This window comes from Scyliorhinus canicula, chromosome 6, assembly GCF_902713615.1.
Source record: "Scyliorhinus canicula chromosome 6, sScyCan1.1, whole genome shotgun sequence".
Taxonomy (NCBI): domain Eukaryota; kingdom Metazoa; phylum Chordata; class Chondrichthyes; order Carcharhiniformes; family Scyliorhinidae; genus Scyliorhinus; species Scyliorhinus canicula.
Window position 1 is genome coordinate 104,070,961 of NC_052151.1, and position 22,718 is coordinate 104,093,678.

The 22,718-nt window shown below is 42.7% G+C and overlaps 1 protein-coding gene across 8 annotated transcripts in view; it reads right to left on the reverse strand.

The window, feature by feature from the left end:
• Positions 1-22,718, reverse strand: part of ptprk (protein tyrosine phosphatase receptor type K) — a 740,572-nt gene that overhangs the window by 611,343 nt on the left and 106,511 nt on the right. For all 8 annotated transcript variants that reach the window (XM_038799792.1, XM_038799788.1, XM_038799790.1 and 5 more), the window contains exon 2: positions 9,019-9,141. In XM_038799792.1, the coding sequence (XP_038655720.1) occupies positions 9,019-9,141 (123 nt within the window). The remainder of the gene's footprint in view (positions 1-9,018; positions 9,142-22,718) is intronic.

Consider the following 22,718-nt stretch of genomic DNA (forward strand, 5'->3'; position numbering starts at 1 on the left):
TCTGTTACCTTGCAGCGCGAGGGACCTGGATTCAATTCGGCTTTGGTTGACTGTGTGTGGAGTTTGTATTTTCTCCCTGTGTCTGTGTGGGTTTTCTCATGTGCTCTGGTTTCCTCCCACAGGTCGAAAGTGTGCAGGTTAGGTGCATTGGCCATGCTAAATTTGCCCTTAGTGTCCAAAGATGTGCAAGTTAAGTGGGGTTCCGGGGATAGGGTGGAGTAGTGGACATGCTCTTTCAGAGAGTCGATGCAGACTTGATGGGCCGAATGGCCTCCTTCTGCCCTGTAGGTATTCCATGGTTCAAATTCTATGGTATGCTATTTGGTCAGATCATTGGTGGTATGATTGTGGTGTCACCTTCACATCTTCTGGCATAACCCTGGACTCCCAAGTCAGTCAAAACTCAATATAGCCCAGCTCCAACTATTTGCTGGGATGACAAATTCCAAAGATTAAAGATCGCCAAGAGAAGAATTTCTATCTCATTCTGATCTTAAATGGAGTACCTCTTATTCTGAAACAATGTCCCCAAGTTCGGGATTTCCCCACGAGAGGGAGCATCCAGCATCCACCATGTGAAACCCCCTCAGACTATTATACACGAGAGATAATTTTATTGAAGCATTCTTCTAAACTACAAGAGGTATAGGCACTACCTGCTCAACCTTTCCTTCATCCCAGGAATCAACTTAATGAACCATCTTTGAACTGCCTCCAATGCAACTATACCCCTGTTTAGACATTCAACTCTCTAGGTGCAGTCTCATCAGTGCCCTGGACTATTGTATCAAGACTTTCTTGTCTTTTTTTGTGAGGAGGCCAGAAAAAAATTCAGCATCCCATATCCTTCCACTGAAACATTGAGGAGAAGCAGTTTTGACATGGATACATCTTCTCATTTCTTTGTCCTAAATGAAGAGGGCATGCAAGGAGCTCCTAAACGCCATTATCATGACCATCTTCAACCAGTAGTTTTTCTTTTTTCTTTGTCTTTTCATTGGTATAGTTATTTTTTCCTTTGTTTTTTTTTTGGAATTGTAGTTGTATGAGTTAACCGAAGGTTTAAGACATGGCAAGAGAACCCAGACCCGAGTCATGCTCCTCGTGTGCGATGTGGGAGCTCAGTGACACGTCCACTGTCCCTGGCTCCTTCACGTGCAAGAAGTGTGTCCAGTTGAAGCTCCTGTTAGACCGCTTGATGGCTCTGGAGCTGCGGATGGACTTACTTTGGAGCATCCGCGATGTTGAGGATGTCGTGGATAGCACGTTTAGCGAGCTGGTCACACTACAGGTGAAAGTTACTGAAGGAGATAGAAAATGGGTGGCCAAAAGACAGAGCAAGAGTAGAGGCAGTGCAGGTGTCCCCTGCGGTCATCTCCCTGCAAAACAGATATACCGCTTTGGACACTGTTGAGGGACATGACTTACCCGGGGAAGGCAGCAGCAGCCAGGTTGAACAGCCAGCTGTCGTGGTGCACATAGACACCAACGATATAGGTAAAAAACAGGACGAGGTCCTACAAGCTGAATCCAGGGAGTTAGGAGTTAAACTAAAAAGTAGGACCTCAAAGGTAGTAATCTCAGGATTGCTACCTGTGCCACGAGCTAGTCATATTAGGAATGTCAGGATAGAGAGGATGAATCGTGGCTCAAGAGATGGTGTAAGAGGGAGGGATTCAAATTCCTGGGGCATTGGAACCGGTTCCGGGGGAGGTGGGACCAGTACAAACTGGACGGTCTGCACCTGGGCAGGACTGGAACGGATATCCTGGGGGGGGGGGGGGGGGAATGGTGTTTGCTAGAGCTGTTGGGGAGGATTTAAACTAATGTGGCAGGGGGATGGGAACCAATGCAGGAATGTCAAAAAGTAGTAACACAGGGTCAGACACAAAAGGCAGTAAGGGGGAAAGTGTAAGGCAGAGAAGCCATAGTCAAAAATCAAAAAGGGCGACAGTATAAGGTGCAGTGATTGAGGGGAGCTCAGTGAATAGGCCCACTAATATCAAAAGGGATAAAACGGGAAGTAAAAACTTGTTACATGAAGATATGGGGTCAATGATAAGGAAAATTAGGAGAAAAGTTAAGAGGAAATATAACTTAGCAGAGGTTACTGATTGCGGTGGTAAGATTCAAAACAGAGGTATAAAAGCCAACTTAAATGTACTTTACCTGAATGCTTGTAGTATTTGGAATAAGGTAAATGAGTTGATGGCGCAAATCATCTCGAATGACTATGATTTAGTGGCCATTACTGAAACATGGTTCAAGAATGGTCAAGACTGGGAGTTAAATATCCGAGGGTATCAAACTATTCAGAAGGACAGAGTGAATGGTAAGGGAGGTGGTGTAACTCTGTTATTTAAGGAGACATCCGGGCAATAGTAAGGGATGTCATAGGTGCTATGGTGGATAAGATTGAATCCATTTGGGTGGAAATCTGGAATAGTAAGGCGAAAAAGTCACTGATAGGAGTAGTCTATCGGCCACCAAATAGTAACATTATGGTGGGGCAGACAATAAACAAAGAAATAACTGATGCATGTAGAAATGGTACAGCGGTTATCATGGGGGATTTTAATCTATATGTTGATTGGTTTAACCAGGTCGGTCAAGGCAGCCTCAAGGAGAAGTTTATAGAATGTATCCACGATAATTTCCGAGAACAGTATGTAATGGAACCTACGAGGGAACAAGCGGTCCTAGATCTGGTCCTGTGTAATTAGACAGGATGATTTAATGATCTCATATTTAGGGATCCTCTCACAAGGAGCGATCACAATATGGTGGAATTTAAAATACAGATGGAGGGTGAGAAGGTAAAATCAAACAATAGTGTTTTGTGCTTAAACAAAGGAGGTTACAATGGGATGAGAGAAGAACTAGCTACGGTAGACTGGCAGCAAATACTTTTTGGTAAAACAGTTGAGGAACAGTGGAGAACTTTCCAAGCGATTTTTCACAGTGCTCAGCAAAGGTTTATACCAACAAAAGGAAGGACGATAGAAAGAGGGAAAATCGACCGTGGATATCGAAGGAAATAAGGGAGGATATCAAATTGAAGTAAAAATCATACAAAGTGGCAAAGGTTAGTGGGAGACTAGTGGACTGGGAAATCTTTAGGGGGCAACAGAAAGCTACTAAAAAAGCTATAAAGAAGAGAAAGGTAGATTATGAGAGTAAACTTGCTCAAAATATAAAAACAGATAGTAAAAGTTTCTACAAATATATAAAACAAAAAAGAGTGGCTAAGGTAAATATTGGTCCTTCAGAGGATGAGAAGGGAGATTTAATAACGGGAGATGAGGAAATCGCTGAGGAACTGAAGAGGTGTTTTGGGTCAGTCTTCACAGTGGAAGACACAAATAACATGCCAGTGACTGATAGAAATGAGGCTATGACAGGTGAGGACCTTGAGAGGATTGTTATCACTAAGGAGGTAGTGATGGGCAAGCTAATGGGGCTAAAGGTAGACAAGACGCCTGGCCCTAATGGAATTCATCCCAGAGTGCTAAAAGAGATGGCTAGGGAAATTGCAAATGCACTAATGATAATTTACCAGAATTCACTAGACTCTGGGGTGGTCCCGGCGGATTGGAAATCAGCAAACGTGACACCACTGTTTAAAAAAGGAGGTAGGCAGAAAGCAAGTAATTACAGGCCAGTTGGCTTAACTTCGGTAGTAGGGAAGATGCTGGAATCTATCATCAAGGAAGAAATAGCGAGGCATCTGGATAGAAATTGTCCCATTGGGCAGACGCAGCATAGGTTCATAAAGGGCAGGTCGTGCCGAACTAATTTAGCGGAATTTTTTGAGGACGTTACCAGTGTGGTAGATGACTGGGAGCCAATGGATGTGGTATATCTGGATTTCCAGAAAGCCTTTGACAATGTGCCACACAAAAGGTTGCTGCATAAGATAAAGATGCATGGCATTAAGGGTAAAGTAGTAGCATGGATAGAGGATTGGTTAATTAACAGAAAGCAAAGAGTGGGGATTAATGGGTGTTTCTCTGGTTGGCAATCAGTAGCTAGTGGTGTCCCTCAGGGATCAGTGTTGGGCCCACAATTGTTCACAATTTACATAGATGATTTGGAGTTGGGGACCAAGGGCAATGTGTCCAAGTTTGCAGATGACACTAAGATGAGTGGTAAAGTGAAAAGTGCAGTGGATACTGGAAGTCTGCAGAGGGATTTGGATAGGATAAGTGAATGGGCTAGGGTCTGCCACCATCCTCTACCTGCTCCATGATAATGTGCAAACCATGATCCTGACTAATGGATTCATCACAGAGCAAATTTGCTTTCGGATTGGGCTCAAGCAAGGTTGTCGCACCTACGCTCTTCTCGACCATCTGTTTCATCTCACAGCAAGCTCTTTACTGGAGGGAGTGGAGATAAACTACAGGACAAACAGGACTCAGTTTAACCTTGCCACTTGTAGTACATGTCCAAGTTTGTCCCATCCTCTCTCATTGAACTACAGTAGGCAGACGCTGCCTGCATTTGTGCAGACTCGGAGGGCAATGGGCTTTACACTAAATAGCTGTAAGACAAATGTCCCGTACCAAGCTGCTCCACCACACAGCACTGTCTCCCAGTTATCAAAATCCATGACTACGCTTTGGATAACATGGACCATTTTCCATATCTTAGAAGCTACTGTCAAACAAGGGCAGACAACAAGGTTTAACACCACCTTCAGTGTGCCAGCGCTCCCTGCGGTCACCTGAGGAAGAGAGTGTTTGAAGATCAGGGCCTCGTATCTGGCACCGAGCTCATGGTCTGCAAGGCAGTGATAATGATACCTGCCCTCCTAATTGGCTCCGTGACATGGACTCTGTACAGCAGGCACCTCAAAACCATAGACGTAACACCAGCAGCACCTCCGCAAGATCCTACAAATCTCTTGGCCAATGTCAGTGTTCTTCTTTAGGCCAACATTCTGAGTATCAAAGCATTGACCACAAACAATCAGCTCCATTGGGTGGGCCACGTTGTCCACATACCTGATAGAAGGCTCCCAAAACAAACACTCTGCTCAGACTTGGACATGACAAGTGAGCCCCAGGCCAGCATAAGAAACACTTCAAGGACATCCTCAAAGCATCCTTCAGGAAAATGAACCTACACTTCGGACTCCCTAGCCCAAAATGGAAGAAAAGCATCTGGGGAGGAGCTGAACAACTCGAGCTTCATCACCAAGAGCAAGCTGAAGTCAAGTGCCATCAGCGAAAGGAGTGCATGGCAACCTGGGCACCCCACCCACCCGTTCCTCCAACCACCGTCTTGCCCACCTGCGACAGAGACTTGGTCACACATTGGACTTCTCAGTCACCCGAGAACTAACTTTTAGTGTGGAAGCAACCCATCCTTGTTTCTGAGGGGTTGCCCAAGGAGGAGGCTTTTGTCTCCCTCATTTCTTTAACAGTGGTGTTACATTTGAAATTTTTCATTCCACTGTGATCTTTCCAGAATCTAGGGAATTATGGAAGATTATTAACAATGCACCCACTACGTCTTCAGCTACTTAATTGAAGACACTAGGATGCAAACCCTCAGGTCGCGGGTACTTGTCCACCCTTAATGCCCCCAATGTTCCTCGTACATTTTCGCGAGTGATTGTGATGGGTTTTAAGTTCTCTCTAGTTTTCTACAATTCTTGGGACACATTTAATATCTTCTGCTGTGAAGACTGCGACAAAATAGTTGTTCTCTGCCATTTCCTTGTTTCCCATTAGTTTCCAAGTCTCATCCTCAAAAGCGACGAACAGTTACTTTCGCTAGGTGGAAATAATCTGTCAAAGTAATGGTTCAGATGTAGTCAGAAGCTCATTTCGGTGTTAATTAGAGACTCTGCGGGATGCTTTGGCATATGGTGGAATTTGAATTCAATATAAATCTGGAATTAAAAGTCTAAGTGGACCATGAAACTATTGTTGATTATTGTAATTTGCCCATCAGGTTCACTGATGTCCCTTCGGGAACGAAATCTACCATCCTTATGAGGTCTGGCCTACGTTAATCCAGACTCCACATCCACTGCAATGGTGTTGACTCTTCAATGCTCTCTGAAGTGGCCTCAGAAGCCACTCAGTGAAGAACAATTAGGGATGAGCAATAACTGTTGCCTAGCTAATGATGCCCACATTCCATTAATGATTTTTTTTTTGTTCAGAGCCATGTTGCAAAAGGTTTCATCCCAAAAAAATTGCGACCGAGAGGAATGGAATTGGTGGCTTGGCATAAGCATTGTGTTAGAGACTGAAAACATTGGCTTCAATCTTCATAATATTAAGTTAAATGAAATTTCTGTTCACCCGATGCTGGATGTCAAACAAGCAGCTAACAACTGTTGGAATATGCGTAAAAGTGATGGCATGCCACTACCCCTGAAAGACACCGATATAAAATCACCATTCATTCACAAGGGATTGTGTAAACACAATGTGCATTCATTCATTAAGAAAAGGCACATGTCGGGCAGCACGGTGGCCTAGTGGTTAGCACAACCGCCTCACGGCGCTGAGGTCCCAGGTTCGATCCCGGCTCTGGGTCACTGTCCGTGTGGAGTTTGCACATTCTCCCCGTGTCTGCGTGGGTTTCGCCCCCACAACCCAAAAATGTGCAGAGTAGGTGGATTGGCCACGCTAAATTGCCCCTTAATTGGAAAAAATAATTGGGTAATCTAAATTTAAAAAAAAAAATTTAAAAAAAAGAAAAAAAAAAAGAAAAGGCACATGTGAATGTATCACAAATAAATATATATATATATATATATATACACACATACACACACACACAGATGTAAAGCTTGAAGACATCAGCAGCAGGGTATGTGTGTGTTCTGCTCCAGCTGAAGTGAAATGGAGGTAAGATCACATGGCACACTTCCCTTAAGGTGATGCCATGCTGCTATCCCTTAAAGACATAATGTAACACAGACAATTTAAGGTTCAGTGTGCAAAACTGCAAATAGCACTCCAGAAAGGATCTGGATCAAGGTTCCATGGAACAAAAAACACTGGCCCACTTTTGTTTTCCAACTCATTTCAGATTAAGGCAGACTTTTCAGAAACCTTTTCAATTATTTTTCTGTAGTTGTGCTCCATCTTGGAATGATATATCAATCTCGGCAAGCAAACCTTTCCATCTTTCATAGTCTATCAACTGCTGATGACAACACTTCCTCTTCTCCTGTCCACATCCAAGTGCAGGTGAGATTTAACAACATCTCATCGAGGTGTCAGCATCTGACAGTGCAGCCCTTTCTCAGAAATGCAATGAAATCACAGCCTACAATTTGTGCCCCATTCATGGAAGGATCTTAAATTTTCTGACCAGAAGCAGAAATGCTTGTATGGCTCAAATTTTATACCTAAATCTCACTCTCAGAAGTAGCAAGGATTGGATTTCCCTCTCCAAAGGCACTTCTGCAAAAGTGGGGAAAAAAGGGGAGGAAATTTGCATCATTCTACCAGATCTATTTACTGCTAGGAGTGATGATAAGTAGTGAATGTCCTTGCCCGAATTTGGGCAAATAGAAATCACAGTGATCTGGTTACATTTTTCATCATGATACTATTGTATTATTACAATGCCAGCACTTAGCAGACATCCAGAATTTGTAGGCAGTTGGAAGTCTAAGAATGATAACCTATGCCCCTAAAAACTCTTGAGGGATAATAATCTGCCGGTTCTACAAGAGTAGAATTTGTGAATTCAAAAATTCTTAACGTTGCAGTTGAACCTGTCTTTTGCAGCATCTCCAGTCTTTCTACCCTTAACCTCACCCACAACAATACAGGTGGAAATACCATCAGGAGGTCAAAATGAAAATTAACTAGATTGATCCAGTCACCAACTTCATGCAAGCAACCATATTTTATGTCCAAACTCATGGCTCATACCATTTGTCAGAAAGTATTAGCCCTCATTTCCCCCAACACATTCTTGCGGACACTGCCATAATGCATCTTTGTCATCCTATCTTATTTTTTCTTTTCTCAAAATATCCTTCAACATTTGGACAGGTTGCCCCGATATTCAGTTACTATGTAAATTCTTCTGTTGGATGAATTAATTAAAAACAAATTATAATAGGTCACATCACAAGGTGCTAAATGTCACTTTAGAAACTGTACAAATTCATTTAAAACATGTTCGAGATAACCTTCGCCACCACTGAGATTAATTATGCTATTAATTGTAAAATGTCCTGTAATTGAAAGCAAAATTCCATTTTAGTTTCTTTGCCTACTTTCTCCACAGAAAAGCAATTTCTTCACAAAAGAAAAGATGACAAGGTCATTCAAGCAATAGTTTTTCAATGATTTGCAATCCTTCAACTGAGTCGCTTTATCTTGGCAATAGCTCCATAAAAATGCTTGCATTTCAATCTCCTTTTGACAATATGTTGCAAAGATAATTGGTGTTCTTCAGACTTACTTTAGCATTACAGCGATAACGATTGGCATTATCTAATCTCCCTTTGTTGCCTGCTTAAATATGTCCTTAAAAAGCTGTTCAACACACTCGTGTTCGACAATTTCTGTTGAATTTATTTCTGTCACATCAGGTTAACACCTGGCAAATGCTGTCCATAAAAATAAATTCATGAAATTCTTACCAATAAGATGACTTATTCATGTTCATGCATCTGACATTATCTGCCAATAGACACCAAGATGAGGAGATGCAGGCGTTGGACTGGGGTGAGCACAGTAAGAAGTCTTACAACACCAGGTTAAAGTCCAACAGGTTTGTTTCAAACACGAGCTTTCGGAGCACTGCTCCTTCCTCAGGTGAGGAATTTCACCTGAGGAAGGAGCAGTGCTCCGAAAGCTCGTGTTTGAAACAAACCTGTTGGACTTCAACCTGGTGTTGTAAGACTTCTTACAATAGACACCAAGATAGAATAGGCCACATTTTTCCAGTAATTTTTCTGCCACACAAAATTGAAGCCTAGTCACACAACTCAGTAGTGAAGCTCAAAATTGCACAGAATATTAATTTTCTCACCTTGTGGCACATTGTGCTGCAAATGCAACATATCTTCACTCCTGACATGCCTCCAATCAAAATCATCTTCCTGATCTTGCCAATATTCACATGGTTCCAGGCCATCATCAAATGTACAGCCTCCTGTAAGCAAAAATAAATAATTAAATGGCTAAACGAATAATAAAACTCAGCAACTGGTCTGGTTCACCCTAGATTTCCCATTAGACGTTTTCAGCAAAGGAAATGAGTTGAACCTGCTGTTTGAGTTCACATTGGTAATTTTTATCCAATCACCTTTCAACTGAACAATTCCATTCAGAAGACGATTGATTCTCTCATTCACCAAGATTCTACAATTAACCGTAATGGTCCCTCTAAACATTCTCCACAAATGCTCGGTCTGGAAATCAATTCCAAGTGTTGAACACACTATATGAAAAAGTTATTTTCTGTTAGGAGTCTTTAATCTACCTTCTATCAGATAGAACCCATGTTCACTTGTCATTTTACAGAAACATTTTAAATTAACATTGCTATTCCCATAATTACCGAATAGAAGATCATCTCCTCAGCATGACCTACGACTGACAAGTCCAATTTTCTCATAACCATTTGCTTCCAAGGTTCGGGGATTTTCTTGAATGCCTTTTTTTCTTGTGTGGTGAATGTACTAATTGTTATACACTATATTTCCTATTTGTGGCAGTAATGTTATGAAAAACCCTGTTTAAAATACACACATGCAGTTGTCTACTAAAGTTGTAACTAAGGACTCGTAAAAAGTGAGGTAATCATTAATGGAACAGTGTTTTGATTGTAGGAGATGCCCTGGAGTGCAGATGATTTATGAGTGCGTGGTGTTTAGTTCTAGCTATGCAGGTCATGAAACTTAGTGGGATATAGATAATGTTATTAATGGGAAGAGTCAGGTGTCTGGAGTTTTGTAGGATTTTAAGTGGAACAGCAGTTTTGCCAAATGATGTTAGGTTGAGTAGAAGTGTACTGGATCTGCTCTTGAAAGGAACTCTCTCCAACAGCCTCTGCATAGATAAGCAAGATGCGTTAGCTTTATTTAAAGTGTCATTTGAACCATGTTGGGTTGCTTAATTGGAATTAGTAGCAGGTGTAGATAGTAAGTGACCAAGTTTTTCCTTTCATTCAAGAATTGTTGAACTGATCATTGTAAAACTATGTCTTTGATGTTAATGTAGTTGATACCATGTTTGAATTAAAATGTCATATTTAATCATAGAATCTCCACAGTGTAAAAGGAGGCCATTCAGCCCATCGAGTCTGCACTGACCATTCGAAAGACCACCTTGCACAGCTGAATCTTTCATCACAGTTTCACTGGTATAATATCACATTAAAATCTGTTGATTCTTTTTGAAAGTCCAGATCACAACAGATTTTCCACAGTGCCTCAGTTCAGGAGACTTGTCGGGCTAGATGTTCCCTACTTTGGTTGCTAAAGTTATTGCTGCTTTGCCTGCTTACTCGCCAATGCTTCAGCTGTTTACATATCCCCAAATCTAATTGTGCTTTTTATTGCCTCAGGTTGATACTACTTAAGCCATTTAATCATTCCATTTCTTCCTTAAGCACAGATACTCATGCACAGATTGTATATGCATGTTCATGATATGCATGTTCAATGTTACTTATCTGTAATTTATTCTCTTTTGTGAAGGATGTTCACCTAAAAAAAATAATTTGGTAATTCCCTCCACATAGGCTTTCTCACCTGTTTCCAGAATATCCTGTTTTTTTTTACATTTTATATTCTGAACACCTACATATTATTTGTCTATCAAGTTTGATTACCAAAAAGGTCAGCACGGTGGCGCAGTCAGTTAGCCCTGCTGCCTCACGGTGCTGAGGTCCCAGGTTCAATCCCGGCTCTGGGTCACTGTCAGTGTGGAGTTTTCACATTCTCCCTGTTTTTGAGTGGGTTTCGCCCCAACAGCGCAAACATGTGCAGGCTAGGTGGATAGGCCACGCTAAATTGCCCCTTAATTGGAAAAACTGAATTGGGTACACTAAATTATTAAAAAGAAAATTTTATTATCGAACAAATTACCAATTTTAGCAAATGGTATAAATTTGTCTTTTGAGCATAAAGTAAAATCTGCAGACAATGCGACACAGAATAAATTTCAACTGATATTAATTCATACTCTTGGTCTAAACTAAGGATATATCTTTCACAACATATAATTTAGAGGAATTTATTTTGTTTTAATGTTATACTTGTTCCCACATGGCATGCTTGCAGAAGGTAACAGAGAAGTCTCAAAAGGGAAGTTCATACATTCACGACAAAGAAGGGAATGAGCGATATGGATAAAGGGTGTGAAGAGTTAAATTAAAGTAACACAGATTATTCGAGAATGAGCACCAGTACAGAGCAGCTGGACCAAGTGGCACGTTTCTATGCTCTAGAATCTATGTTCTAGGCTCTAGAATCTATGTTCTAGATTCAATGTAATTCAATTCCATTTGATGTAATTCTCTGTACTGCATAGAATTTGCCTGGACAAGTACAGTTCCAATAACACTCAAGGAGTTTGACTCCATCCAGGCCAAAGCGGCGTACTTGATTGGGACTCCAACCACCATATTTAGCATTCACTCCCTCACCACCAACATACTTTGGCAGCAGTGTGGAGATGTCGGCGTTGGACTGGGGTGAGCACAGTAAGAAGTCTTATAACACCAGGTGAGAATTCACTAGGTTTGTTTCAAATCACTAGCTTTCGGAGCACTGATCCTTTCTCACCCGAGGAAGGAGCAGCGCTCCGAAAGTTAGTGATTTGAAACAAACCTGTTGGACTTTAACCTGGTGTTGTAAGACTTCTTACTGCAATCCGGAATACTCACTGCAGCTACTCACCAAGGCTCCTTTACAGTATTTTCCAAATACATAACCTTTACCATCGAGGACACGGGTAAGCAAAATACAGCCTGCATGTCGGATCTGGCCCGTATCTTGGGCGCAATTCTCCCCCCCCCCCCCCCCCTCCTCCACCCAAATGCTGGGTGGGAGAATCGCAGGAGCGCCAGGCGAGTCCCGCCTCACCGCCCCGGCACTCGCACGCGATTTTCCCACCCCCATCGAAACCGGCGCGCCGAGTTTTACGGCTGGCCACTCGGAGAATCGCCGCTCGCCGTTTGTAACGGGCGAGCGGCAATTCTCCGGCCCGGATGGGCCGAGCGGCCTGCCCAATACAATACAATGTATTCACGCCGGCACCGACCACACCTGGTCGCTGCTGGTGTGAACAGCGTGTGAACGCTGCGGGGGGGGGGGTTGATCACCGGTGGGAGGGGGGACTTAAAAGGGGTCTGGCCCGCGATCGGTGCCCACCAATCGGCAGGTCGGCCTCTCTGAGAGATGCACTCCTTTTCCTCCGCCGCCCTGCAAGATCACTCCGACATGTCTTGCGGGGCGCCCGCGGGGAGGACGGCAACCGCGCATGCGCGGGTTGGCGCCGGCCAACCTGCGCATGCGCGGGTGATGTCATTTACCCGGCGCCAAGACCGGCACGCATAAATGACAAGGCGAGGATAGGCCTCCGAAGGGGGGGGTGAGGGCGAGGAGTGGCCTCCGACGCTGGAGTGAAACACTCCGGTTTTCACTCGGGCGTCGACACTTAGTCTCCCGTTGGGAGAATCCCGCCCCTTATTTCTGACTGGCCTGCCATATGAAATGAAATGAAATGAAATGAAATGAAATGAAATATGAAAATGAAAAAATCCCAGACCAGAAAATTAAAAAATAATACCAAATCGTTGCACTTGATGAAAGTTCACTTTATTGGCAAACGTTTTACAGCAGCAATGCAATGTCTGTGTCTTTGATTGGTTGCTATGATCACATTTCCAATCAAAGTAGCCAACGGCTTAGGATGGATGAGGTGCAAAAATTAGTTATATACCAGTTTTCAGTTTTGCAAGGATTTGCACTTGCGGCTTTTTAGTCAAGGGATTCAATACAACAATGAGCTTGTCGAACAAGTGAAAAGTAAACACTGTATATAATAATAATATTTATGGTCACAGGCTTACATTAATACTGCAATGAAGTTACTGTGAAAAGCCCCAAGTCACCACATTCCGGCGCCTGTTCAGGTACAGAGAGGGAGAATTCAGAATGTCCAATTCACCAAACAAGCACCCGGAGGAAACCCACGCAGACACAGGGAGAACGTGTATACTCTATACAGTGACCCAAGCTGGGAATCGAACCTAGGACCCTGGAGCTGTTAAGTAACAGTGCTAACCACTGTGCTACCCATGTTGAGTGTTTAACAGGCAGTGGACTTCAAAATACTTCCTTACGCTTGTAGCAGCGAAAGCTGTGTGCCTAGTTTGCAAATAAAAAGTCAAAGAATACAACGTGAGCCGACAGGGCAAGCATGCAGCCAAATGTAAGGACATGTCTGACGAAGAAAGCTAGACAATCACATGAGATAGAAAAAGTGCCATTTTTTAAAAACCAGACTAGATACATCGCAAGGTGGAATTACCAGAGTGAGTTTTGTGATTGCACACACAAAACCGGCAAAAGCAGCAAGCTATTCTCCGAGGGACAAGACAAGAACACAGTTTGAAAAAGTTTCACTATCAAGGCAAACGTGATGAGACATGTAGAAGAAGTCTTTTGATTCCTTTTTGCTTCATCTAATTACCTGTTTTCTCCTTAAACATAACATGCTCCACTTTCTAATCACACAAATAACTGAATTCTTTACATTATTTGTTAGCAACTATTTTTAAAAATAATTTTAGAGTACCCAATTGATTTTTCCTAAGGGGCAATTCAGCGTGGCCAATCCACCTAGCCTGCACATCTTTGGGTTGTGGGGGCGAAACCCACGCAAACACGGGGAGAATGTGCAAACTCCACACGGACAGTGACCCAGAGCCGGGATCGAACCTGGGGCCTCAGAACCACGAGGCTGCGGGGCTAACCCACTGTGCCACCGTGCTGCCCATTTGTTCGCAACTATATTATGATTTCAAGTTTCTAACTCCTCCACAAATGGAAACATCTTTTCTTTCACCCCACCAAATCCGGAGATCCTTATTGAGTTATCCAGAAGCATTCTCTATGGTGGAAAAAGAGCCACATCCTTTTCAATCTATCCATACAATTAAAACTTTTCAATTTTATGTAATTCATGAGGTAACATGACTCATCTCCACTGTTTCTATTCTCTACTAAATCTGTCACCCACCTGCCACCTCCTGGTCCATCTCAGCCTCTGCCCCTTTCCCAGTCTCAAAATTATTACATGGAAACACGAAAGCAATTTGACAACTTTTTAAATCGAAGAAATATCTGCCCCTTCTGATGTGTCCTAATGAACCTCAAGACAGTTTGTTGCCCATGTCTCTGCACAAACGAGCCCCAATAAAGACAAAGCTGGCTTTTAAAGCAGACCAAGGCAGGTCAGTAGCTCGGGTTCAATTCCCGTACCGGCCTCCCCGAACAGGCGCTGGAATGTGGCGACTAGGGGCTTCTCACAGTAACTTCATTTGAAACCTACTTGTGACAATAAGCAATTTTCATTTCATTTCACAGGGCATTGCATTAGTCAATTTCACAGGTAATAACGCATGTTAATTGACAGGGTCAGTGTAGCAGATTTAAATTTGATAGGTATGCAGATTTAGTACTAAAATGGCCACTCATCAATTCAGTTCAATCGTTAGGCAATCAGATTAACTGAAGAGCTCATTTCATGATACAGCTTAGTGTCCGTAATGCAAAGCAAACATATTTTTTGTTAAAATGTTAAAACAAATCTCACATGACAATACGCACAGATAGTCCAGGGCCCAGAATTCTTTTTCTATTTAAAAGATATTTACAGTACCCAATTCATTATTTTCAATTAAGGGGCAATTTAGCATGGCCAATCCACCTAGCCTGCACTTTTTTGGGTTGTGGGGGTAAGATCAACGCAAGCACGGGGAGAATGTGCAAACTCCACACGACAGTGACCCAGAGCCGGGATCGAACCTGGGACCTCGGCACCGTGAGGCAGCAGGGCTAACCCACTGCGCCACCGTGCTGCCCGAAGAATGCTTTTTCTGATGTCTACTACAACCATACGGCAGTCTAAGTGCAACAGCTGTGATTCAGTTATTACTGTATAGCAGCAAACCTTTTGAAACAATACAAACTGATTGTTCACAGATCCCCAACTCACTAAATTCTTGTTCAATCCTCAATGGCATATTGGCTGCAGCTCAGCCAGCCTGCTTGCCCAGAAATCTTGTGAATAGCCAAGATTAACAGTCCAAAATGAATGCCAGGTCAGACGATGCACAAGCGCAAGAGGGAGTGGGAATGAGAGAGAGAAAATCCAATCTTAAGAAAGGTAAAAAACCGGACCTGCTCAGTTTTAATATTAAATTCCAGATCAACTTCTGCAAGTTCAATCACGATGAGTCACCATTAAATCCAGCTCTCTTTTCTCAGCTGATTGGCTGCTTCACAAGAAAATGAGAACTATTTTTTATCTGTTCACAATAGTTAAAGAACAAACTGTTGGCAAATGCTTGCCTGAATCCCATCAATCTCTTCATGTTGATACTCAACTAATGCGTGAAAAATAGGTGGAGGAATATATTCTCAGGCGCATGTGTGCCTTTTGCTGTAAAATTCCTCATAATGTAATCTTACAATATTGTTAGAGTTAGAACTTAGAACTTAGAACAGTACAGCACAGAACAGGCCCTTCAGCCCTCGATGTTGTGCCGAGTAATGATCACCCTACTCAAACCCACGTAACCCGTAACCCAACAATCCCCCCATTAACCTTACACTACGGGCAATTTAGCATGGCCAATCTACCTAACCCGCACATCTTTGGGCTGTGGGAGGAAACCGGAGCACCCGGAGGAAACCCACGCACACACGGGGAGGACGTGCAGACTCCACACAGACAGTGACCCAGCCGGGAATCGAACCTGGGACCCTGGAGCTGTGAAGCATTGATGCTAACCACCATGCTACCGTGAGGCCCCCCTCAGATGAAGAGTAGAAAATCAGCAATAATCATATTGGGTGTTGTTACAAAATTGTAAAATACTTAATTATTAGCGAGGAACTATTGCCGCTTTGTATAAACTGTAACTAAAATGCAAAACCTTGCTTGAGGATGTATGGAAACTAGCCGAAAAACTGGCCAAAATAGAGCTCAAATGTTAAATACTAACTAGAACCAGATGTGCATCTGTCCAAAAGTAATCTAAAGAATGATTATGCACTCAAAACATGTGTTTGAACAAATCATCCACCAATGTGCAGGATGAAGTAAACTTTTAAAAATAAATTTAGAGTGCCCAATTAATTTTTTTCCAATTAAGAGGCAATTTAGCGTGGCCAATCCACCTACTTGCACATCTTTGGGTTGTGGGGGCAAAACCCAGGCAAACACGGGGAGAATGTGCAAACTCCACACGGACAGTGACCCAGAGCCGGGATCGAACCTGGGACCTCGGCGCTTTGAGGCAACAGTGCTAACACACTGCGCCACCGTGCTGCCCAGGATGAACTAAGCTGACCACAGCAAAGGCGGCAAAAGAATATTTTGCATTGACATAATGATCAAGATTTTTGACTAATAAGGAAAACTTAATATCAAATTATGTATGGATAAATTTTCCACTTGTTACAAATGTAAGACTTTATAAACTGGTTATGTTTAAACTGTCTTCTTTTAACTTGAGGCACAATAGAATGTCCTGGAATGGGGAATGGTCAAGTTGTATGGAAGTCTGACCAGAGACAGACCCATGTGATTCAATTGTCATGGGGAAGGAGACCTCAAACTCAGAAACTCAAGTACTAGTTTTTAACCCCTTGACAAAAGCGAGGGGGCAGGTCATCTTGCGGAACTCAGACTGCCAGCCAGACACTTCGAGGAAAAAGTTGCAACCGTGGCTGTGACAGCAAATGGGAGACTGTTTTTGTTAACCACCAAGCAGGATGCTGGTGAGAACAGATTGCCTGTTTAAAGAGGTAAGGACCTGTGGAGATTTGAAGGCCCAGGAGTCAAAAGAGGGTACCTTGTTACTTGAAACAAATTCAATTATACTCGGGAGATTAAGTGAAGGGATTTTTGAAGGACACTGAAAGACTTCATCATTGACAAGGCATGTATATCCTTTGTCTGGTTCCCCAAGATTGTTAAACATCTCAAGCAAAGAAATGAAAGGAAGGTTGCAGATCCCTTAGTCCTAGCAGATGAGCAGACTCCTGTTGGTTAGCTTGGGTTGTGAAACACAGACTGACACAAATTCAGCCATTTTTAAAGGTATTTGTCCAATTCTAAATATTTTTTAGAAATAGCCATAAAATATATATAAATTTATGCACTTGAGTTCTTATTCGCCTCACACTATCATGGCTCTAGAAGGGAGCGGAATGAGTGAGACTATACGTACATGAACTGGAACAGACATAGCCGAGAGTCCTATCTAACAGTGGTGAGTAAAAAGATACATCAGAAGTACTAGCATAGAAAATGCAACAGAGATGGAGAAGCCAGGAGAATGGAGGAGTCTTCAGAGGAACCGCAGTCAAAGAATTCTGTCTTGCAATCAGTACAGAATCACCAGAACTCCAAATTTCAAAGGGAACAACTTGTATAAAAGAGTGATCACCATGTGGTTCAATCACATGTTCCATAAACTACATACATTTGTATGCCTTTGCAAACCTAAAGAGTTGGTCCATCCTAAATTAACCCAAAAAAAAGCATGGGAGACAACTTTGCATTCACCATTCCAATATTGACCAGTCAACTTGCCTGGTTTGAATTTAAACAAAAGCTTGGGGGACAACTGTTCCCTGGTGCATGCGCCATGGAAATGCCTCGACCAATCAAAGTCAACTTGCCACACATGCAGCATAAATTATCGTTCCCTATGAAATTTATGACTCTTGTGATTCTGTCCTGTTGTAAAGCTTAGACAGCATGTTTCTTTTTCAGTAAAAGTCAAGTCCTGTACTGCCAAACTACTAGATGTAGTCAAGGTAGCTGCGAGTATCAACGGGCTTATAGTGAACATTGGTTGATTGTCTCTCTCTATTTCTTAGACAGGCGGGGAAGATAAGGAAGGAAAGATAAGAGTAAGAGATGAATTATATGAAGCGGAGAGAGGATGAAAATTGGAAACAAAGTTAATAAAATTTTCCAGTTCGGAGTAAGATGCGCCCATACAGTGATGAACATACTGGGAAAAGGAGGTGATGAAGGCCGCCCTCACCCCCTCCCCCACACTATGGAGGACTGGAATAAGACATGTTGCACATATTTCACCACCTCCCCACCCCCAACAAAAAACGGGGAATAGCTTGGACCAATGGAGGTATTCATGGTATACCTTTTACTTGGAGGAAGTAAGTGGGAAGTAAGTGGATCTGAGCGAAGTTGTGCTGTGTGAGTACAAGTTCAGCCAGGCAGAGGAAGTTTGTTGCTCATCAATCAAACTGGTTGGATGTCCTTAATCCATACCAATGTATTACCTCCTTTCCCATTTGTTTTAATATTGCTAGCCAAACTCCTGTTGGGGACTTTAACACAAAAGCCTTCTGAAGATCTGAGTACACCATGTCCACCGACTCCCTTTATCAATTTGGTTAGCAACATGCTCAAAGGAGCTCTTTATAGCAGAGAAGGCTGGGGGTGGGGGGGGGGGGGGGGGGGGGGGGGTGTTGTATAGGATTGAGGGATTTAGACAGGAGAAAGAGGAAGCAGCTGTTTCTCTTGGTTGACTGGTCAATTGCAAGGGAGCAATAGTTTAAGGATGAGGGGCAGGAGATTCCTAGGAGATTTGAGAAGAAATAAATTTAATTCAGAGGGTGGTGCGAATCTGGAATGCACTATTTGGGAAGGTAGTAGAGGCTGGAAACCTCACAACCATTACAAAGCGCTTGTATGAGCACTTGAAACATCATCATATTCAAGAATATGGGACAAGTGCTGATAAATGGGATTAGCACGAGACTAGTAGTTATTGTTGGTGCAAACTCGATGGGCTGAAGGGCCTTTTCAGTGCTGTAGGACTTTCTATGATTCTATAACGGGTTCATACAAAATGATTTACCATTCATAAATCTACATTGACTATACCCAATCAAAAATTATCTAAGATACACGTATCTTATCTAAGATACATGTATCACATCCTTTCTCACAGAATCCAGCATTTTCCCCACTACTGATGTCAGACCAACAGGTCTGTAGTTCCCAAACCACATCCAAATTGAATATCCAGATATAGTTATCACAAAATGCCGGGAAAATCGTAGAATTATCAGTGCAGAAGGCCATTCAGCCCTTCGAGTCGGCGCTGGCCCTTGGAAAGAGCACCCCGCCCAAGCCCATATCACCACTCTACCCCCGCAACCCCATCCAACCCTTTTGGACACTAAAGGACAATTAATCATGGCCAATCCACCTAATCGGCACATCTTTGGACTGTGGGAGGAAACCGGAGCATCCGGAGGAAACCCACGCATACACGGAAAGAACATGCAGACAAACAAACAGTGACCCAAGCTGGGAATCGAACACGAGACCCTGAAGCTGTGGAGCAACAGTGCTAACCACTATGCTACCGTGCCGCACCAATGACATAAAGGGATAAGGAGATAGTACAGGAAAAAGGTATTTGGATGATCAGCCAGGATCATATTGAATGGCAAAGTAGGCTTGATTAGCTGAACGGCCTACTCCTGCTCCTATGTTCCTATTTTTCTAAGAATTAATAAATCAGGATTGAAGGTTGAGCAAAAACACCAAGGTTGAAAAGACCACTAAGAAAACTAGTAAGTAAGAAGTTAAATATGTCTATTTCATTATAGATTGGTACTAACTGCAATACGGTGCGTCATGCCATAATGTTTTCACCTGCAATTATAGGGCCCAGAATACGACTAGTAAGATGTCATTACACAGTTATTCAGAGCTCTTTTGTTTTAAATTAATTTCATACATTGTCACTGCTGCTACTATTACACTGAAGTAGTTACATTAAAAAGAATATGCACGTTAAGCAGGACAATTATGAAATGAAATGAAAATCGCTTATTGTCACGAGTAGGCTTCAATGAAGTTACTGTGAAAAGCCCCTAGTCGCCACATTCCGGTGCCTGTCCGGGGAGGCTGGTACGGGAATCGAACCGTGCTGCTGGCCTGCTTTAAAAGCCAGCGATTTAGCTGAGTGAGCTAAACCAGCCCCTGAACCAGTCCCTGAATTATGAACATGGATCAGAGGATGATAAACTTGATGGTTTTACATTTTTGTTAAAATTACACATCCAACAGTAATAGTTGCACCTCTTTCTGGGATCACAGAGAAGACATTTTTAAATGAAAATGTTAAAAAGTAAATTCTGGTACTTTCGTTTGAAATGCTCCAGATTGATTTTGGTAATGATTTACAGATGATCGGAATGGAATTCCCACACTGTGGTTTAATCAACAACAGCCACGGTAAAACAATTCAAAGTTTGTAACTTAGACTTTTGTGAACATAATGATATATTGTTAACATTCTTTGGCTGGTTCGAAAATGACACCGAGGTCATTTAGCCTCAACTGACATTTAGTGCTGTACTTTCACCAAGTCGGGATGACTTGGGAGCCTGTTAAAAATAGCATGTGGAGGGCTGCACGTGTCAAGCACTGGGACTACGGTGCCGAGGACCCGGGTTCGAATCCCGTCCCTAGGTCACTGTCCGTGTGGAGTTAGCACATTCTCCCCGTGTCTGCGTGGGTTTCACCCCCACAACCCAAAAGATATGGTTAGTTAGGTGGATCTGGTTTACTAATGCCCTTTAAGAAATCTGCTGCCCTTATCTGATCTGGCCGACAGGTGACTCGAGAACATGTGATTGACTGTTAAATGTCCTCTGAAACTCAGTTGCATATGAGAGTTTAGATTGGTTTTCCTTGGAGAAAAGGCGGCCCAGAGGAGGCTTAATAGAGGTATTCAAGATCCTGAGGGGTATGGACAAGCTAAATAGTGGGAGACCGTTTCCTCTCGAGAGTACATCAAGAACTAGAGGGGGCAGATTCAAAATAATGGGTGAGTGAATAGGCAGGTAAAAGTGGCGTGAAGAAGAGATATTTCATTAAGAGGGTGGTTGGAAGTCTGGACCGAATTTCACAAGAGGTTGGTGGAGGCAGGTTCAATTGCTTGCTCTCTGAAAAGAAATAGCGTACAAGGTTGCAGGGGTAAGGCGGGAATTGGAATTAGGTAGAATGCTCTTTCAACGGGTCAGTGCAGAGCTGGTGGGCCAAATGGCCTCCTTCTGTACTCCTGGTAATTCTGTAAACAGAAAAGGAGCACTCCATTGTTAATGGAGGCAGTGAGTGATGTCACTATTTTGTCTTGTAGCTAAAAGTAACCAACTGCTTCCTATTGGGAGAAAGCAAGGAGATTTGTCAGACAGAACTGTAACTGTTAATATTTGTATCAGTTCAAAACAGAATGGCATGTAAAAGATTTAATTAAATAACGTGAATCCAACACTGATCCTCGAGCACAAGGCACATACATTCCAATGCTACCCATACTGAATTTCCAAAACAAAGAGTTTTCTTATCAGCTTTTCATAAAAAGATTCACTAAGTGATCAGGTTCTATTGCATTAGGTTCAGCGAGTTCAATCAAATACCAACTTACTGCATTCCATTGTGGATAGAAAGTACTTCATCATCAAAAAGATTGCTCCACATTTGGTAGACTAGGTACTTAAAGTCTTAAGTGATAAAGTTGAGTAGCAAGTGACTTGTATCATCCAAATGGGTATGATATCAATGCTTTGTCAACCAAACGATCATGACAATTTAAAAAAAAATTGTTTCAGCTGTGAACAGAGAAAAGTTATGGTGCAAATAAAATATTCAGCCCCATCATGTCGGCATGGTCAGAGAAAAAAAGAAAATAGCCGCACGTTTTATTCCCATTTTCCAGCACCTGGCCCGTAGCCTTGTAGGTTACACGCGTTAGGTGTAGATCCAGGTACCTTTTAAAGGAGTGGAGCATTTCAGCCTCATCCACCAATTCAGGCAGTGCACTCCAGACACCCACCGCCGTCTGGGTGAAAATGTTTTTCCTCGCGTCCCTTCTAATCCTATCACCTTAAATCTATGTTCCCTGGTAATTGATCCCTCGGCTAGAACATAGAACATTACAGTGCAGTACAGGCCCTTCGGCCCTCGATGTTGCGCCGACGTGTGAAACCCCTCTAAAGCCCATCTACACTAGTCCCTTATCGTCCATATGGCTATCCAATGACCATTTGAATGCGTTTAGAGTTGGTGAGTCCACTACTGTTGCAGGCAGGGCATTGCACGTCCTTACTACTTTCTGAGTAAAGAACCTACCTCTGACATCTGTCCTATATCTATCTCTCCTCAATTTAAAGCTATGTCCCCTCGTGCTAGACATCACCATCCAAGGAAAAAGGCTCTCACTGTCCACCGTATCTAATCCTCTGATCATCTTGTATGCCTCAATTAAGTCACCTCTTAACCTTCTTCTCTCTAACGAAAACAGCCTCAAGTCCCTCAGCCTTTCCTCATAAGATCGTCCCTCCATACCAGGCAACATCCTGGTAAATCACCTCTGTACCCTTTCCAATGCTTCCACATCCTTCCGATAATGCGGCGACCAGAACTGCACGCAAT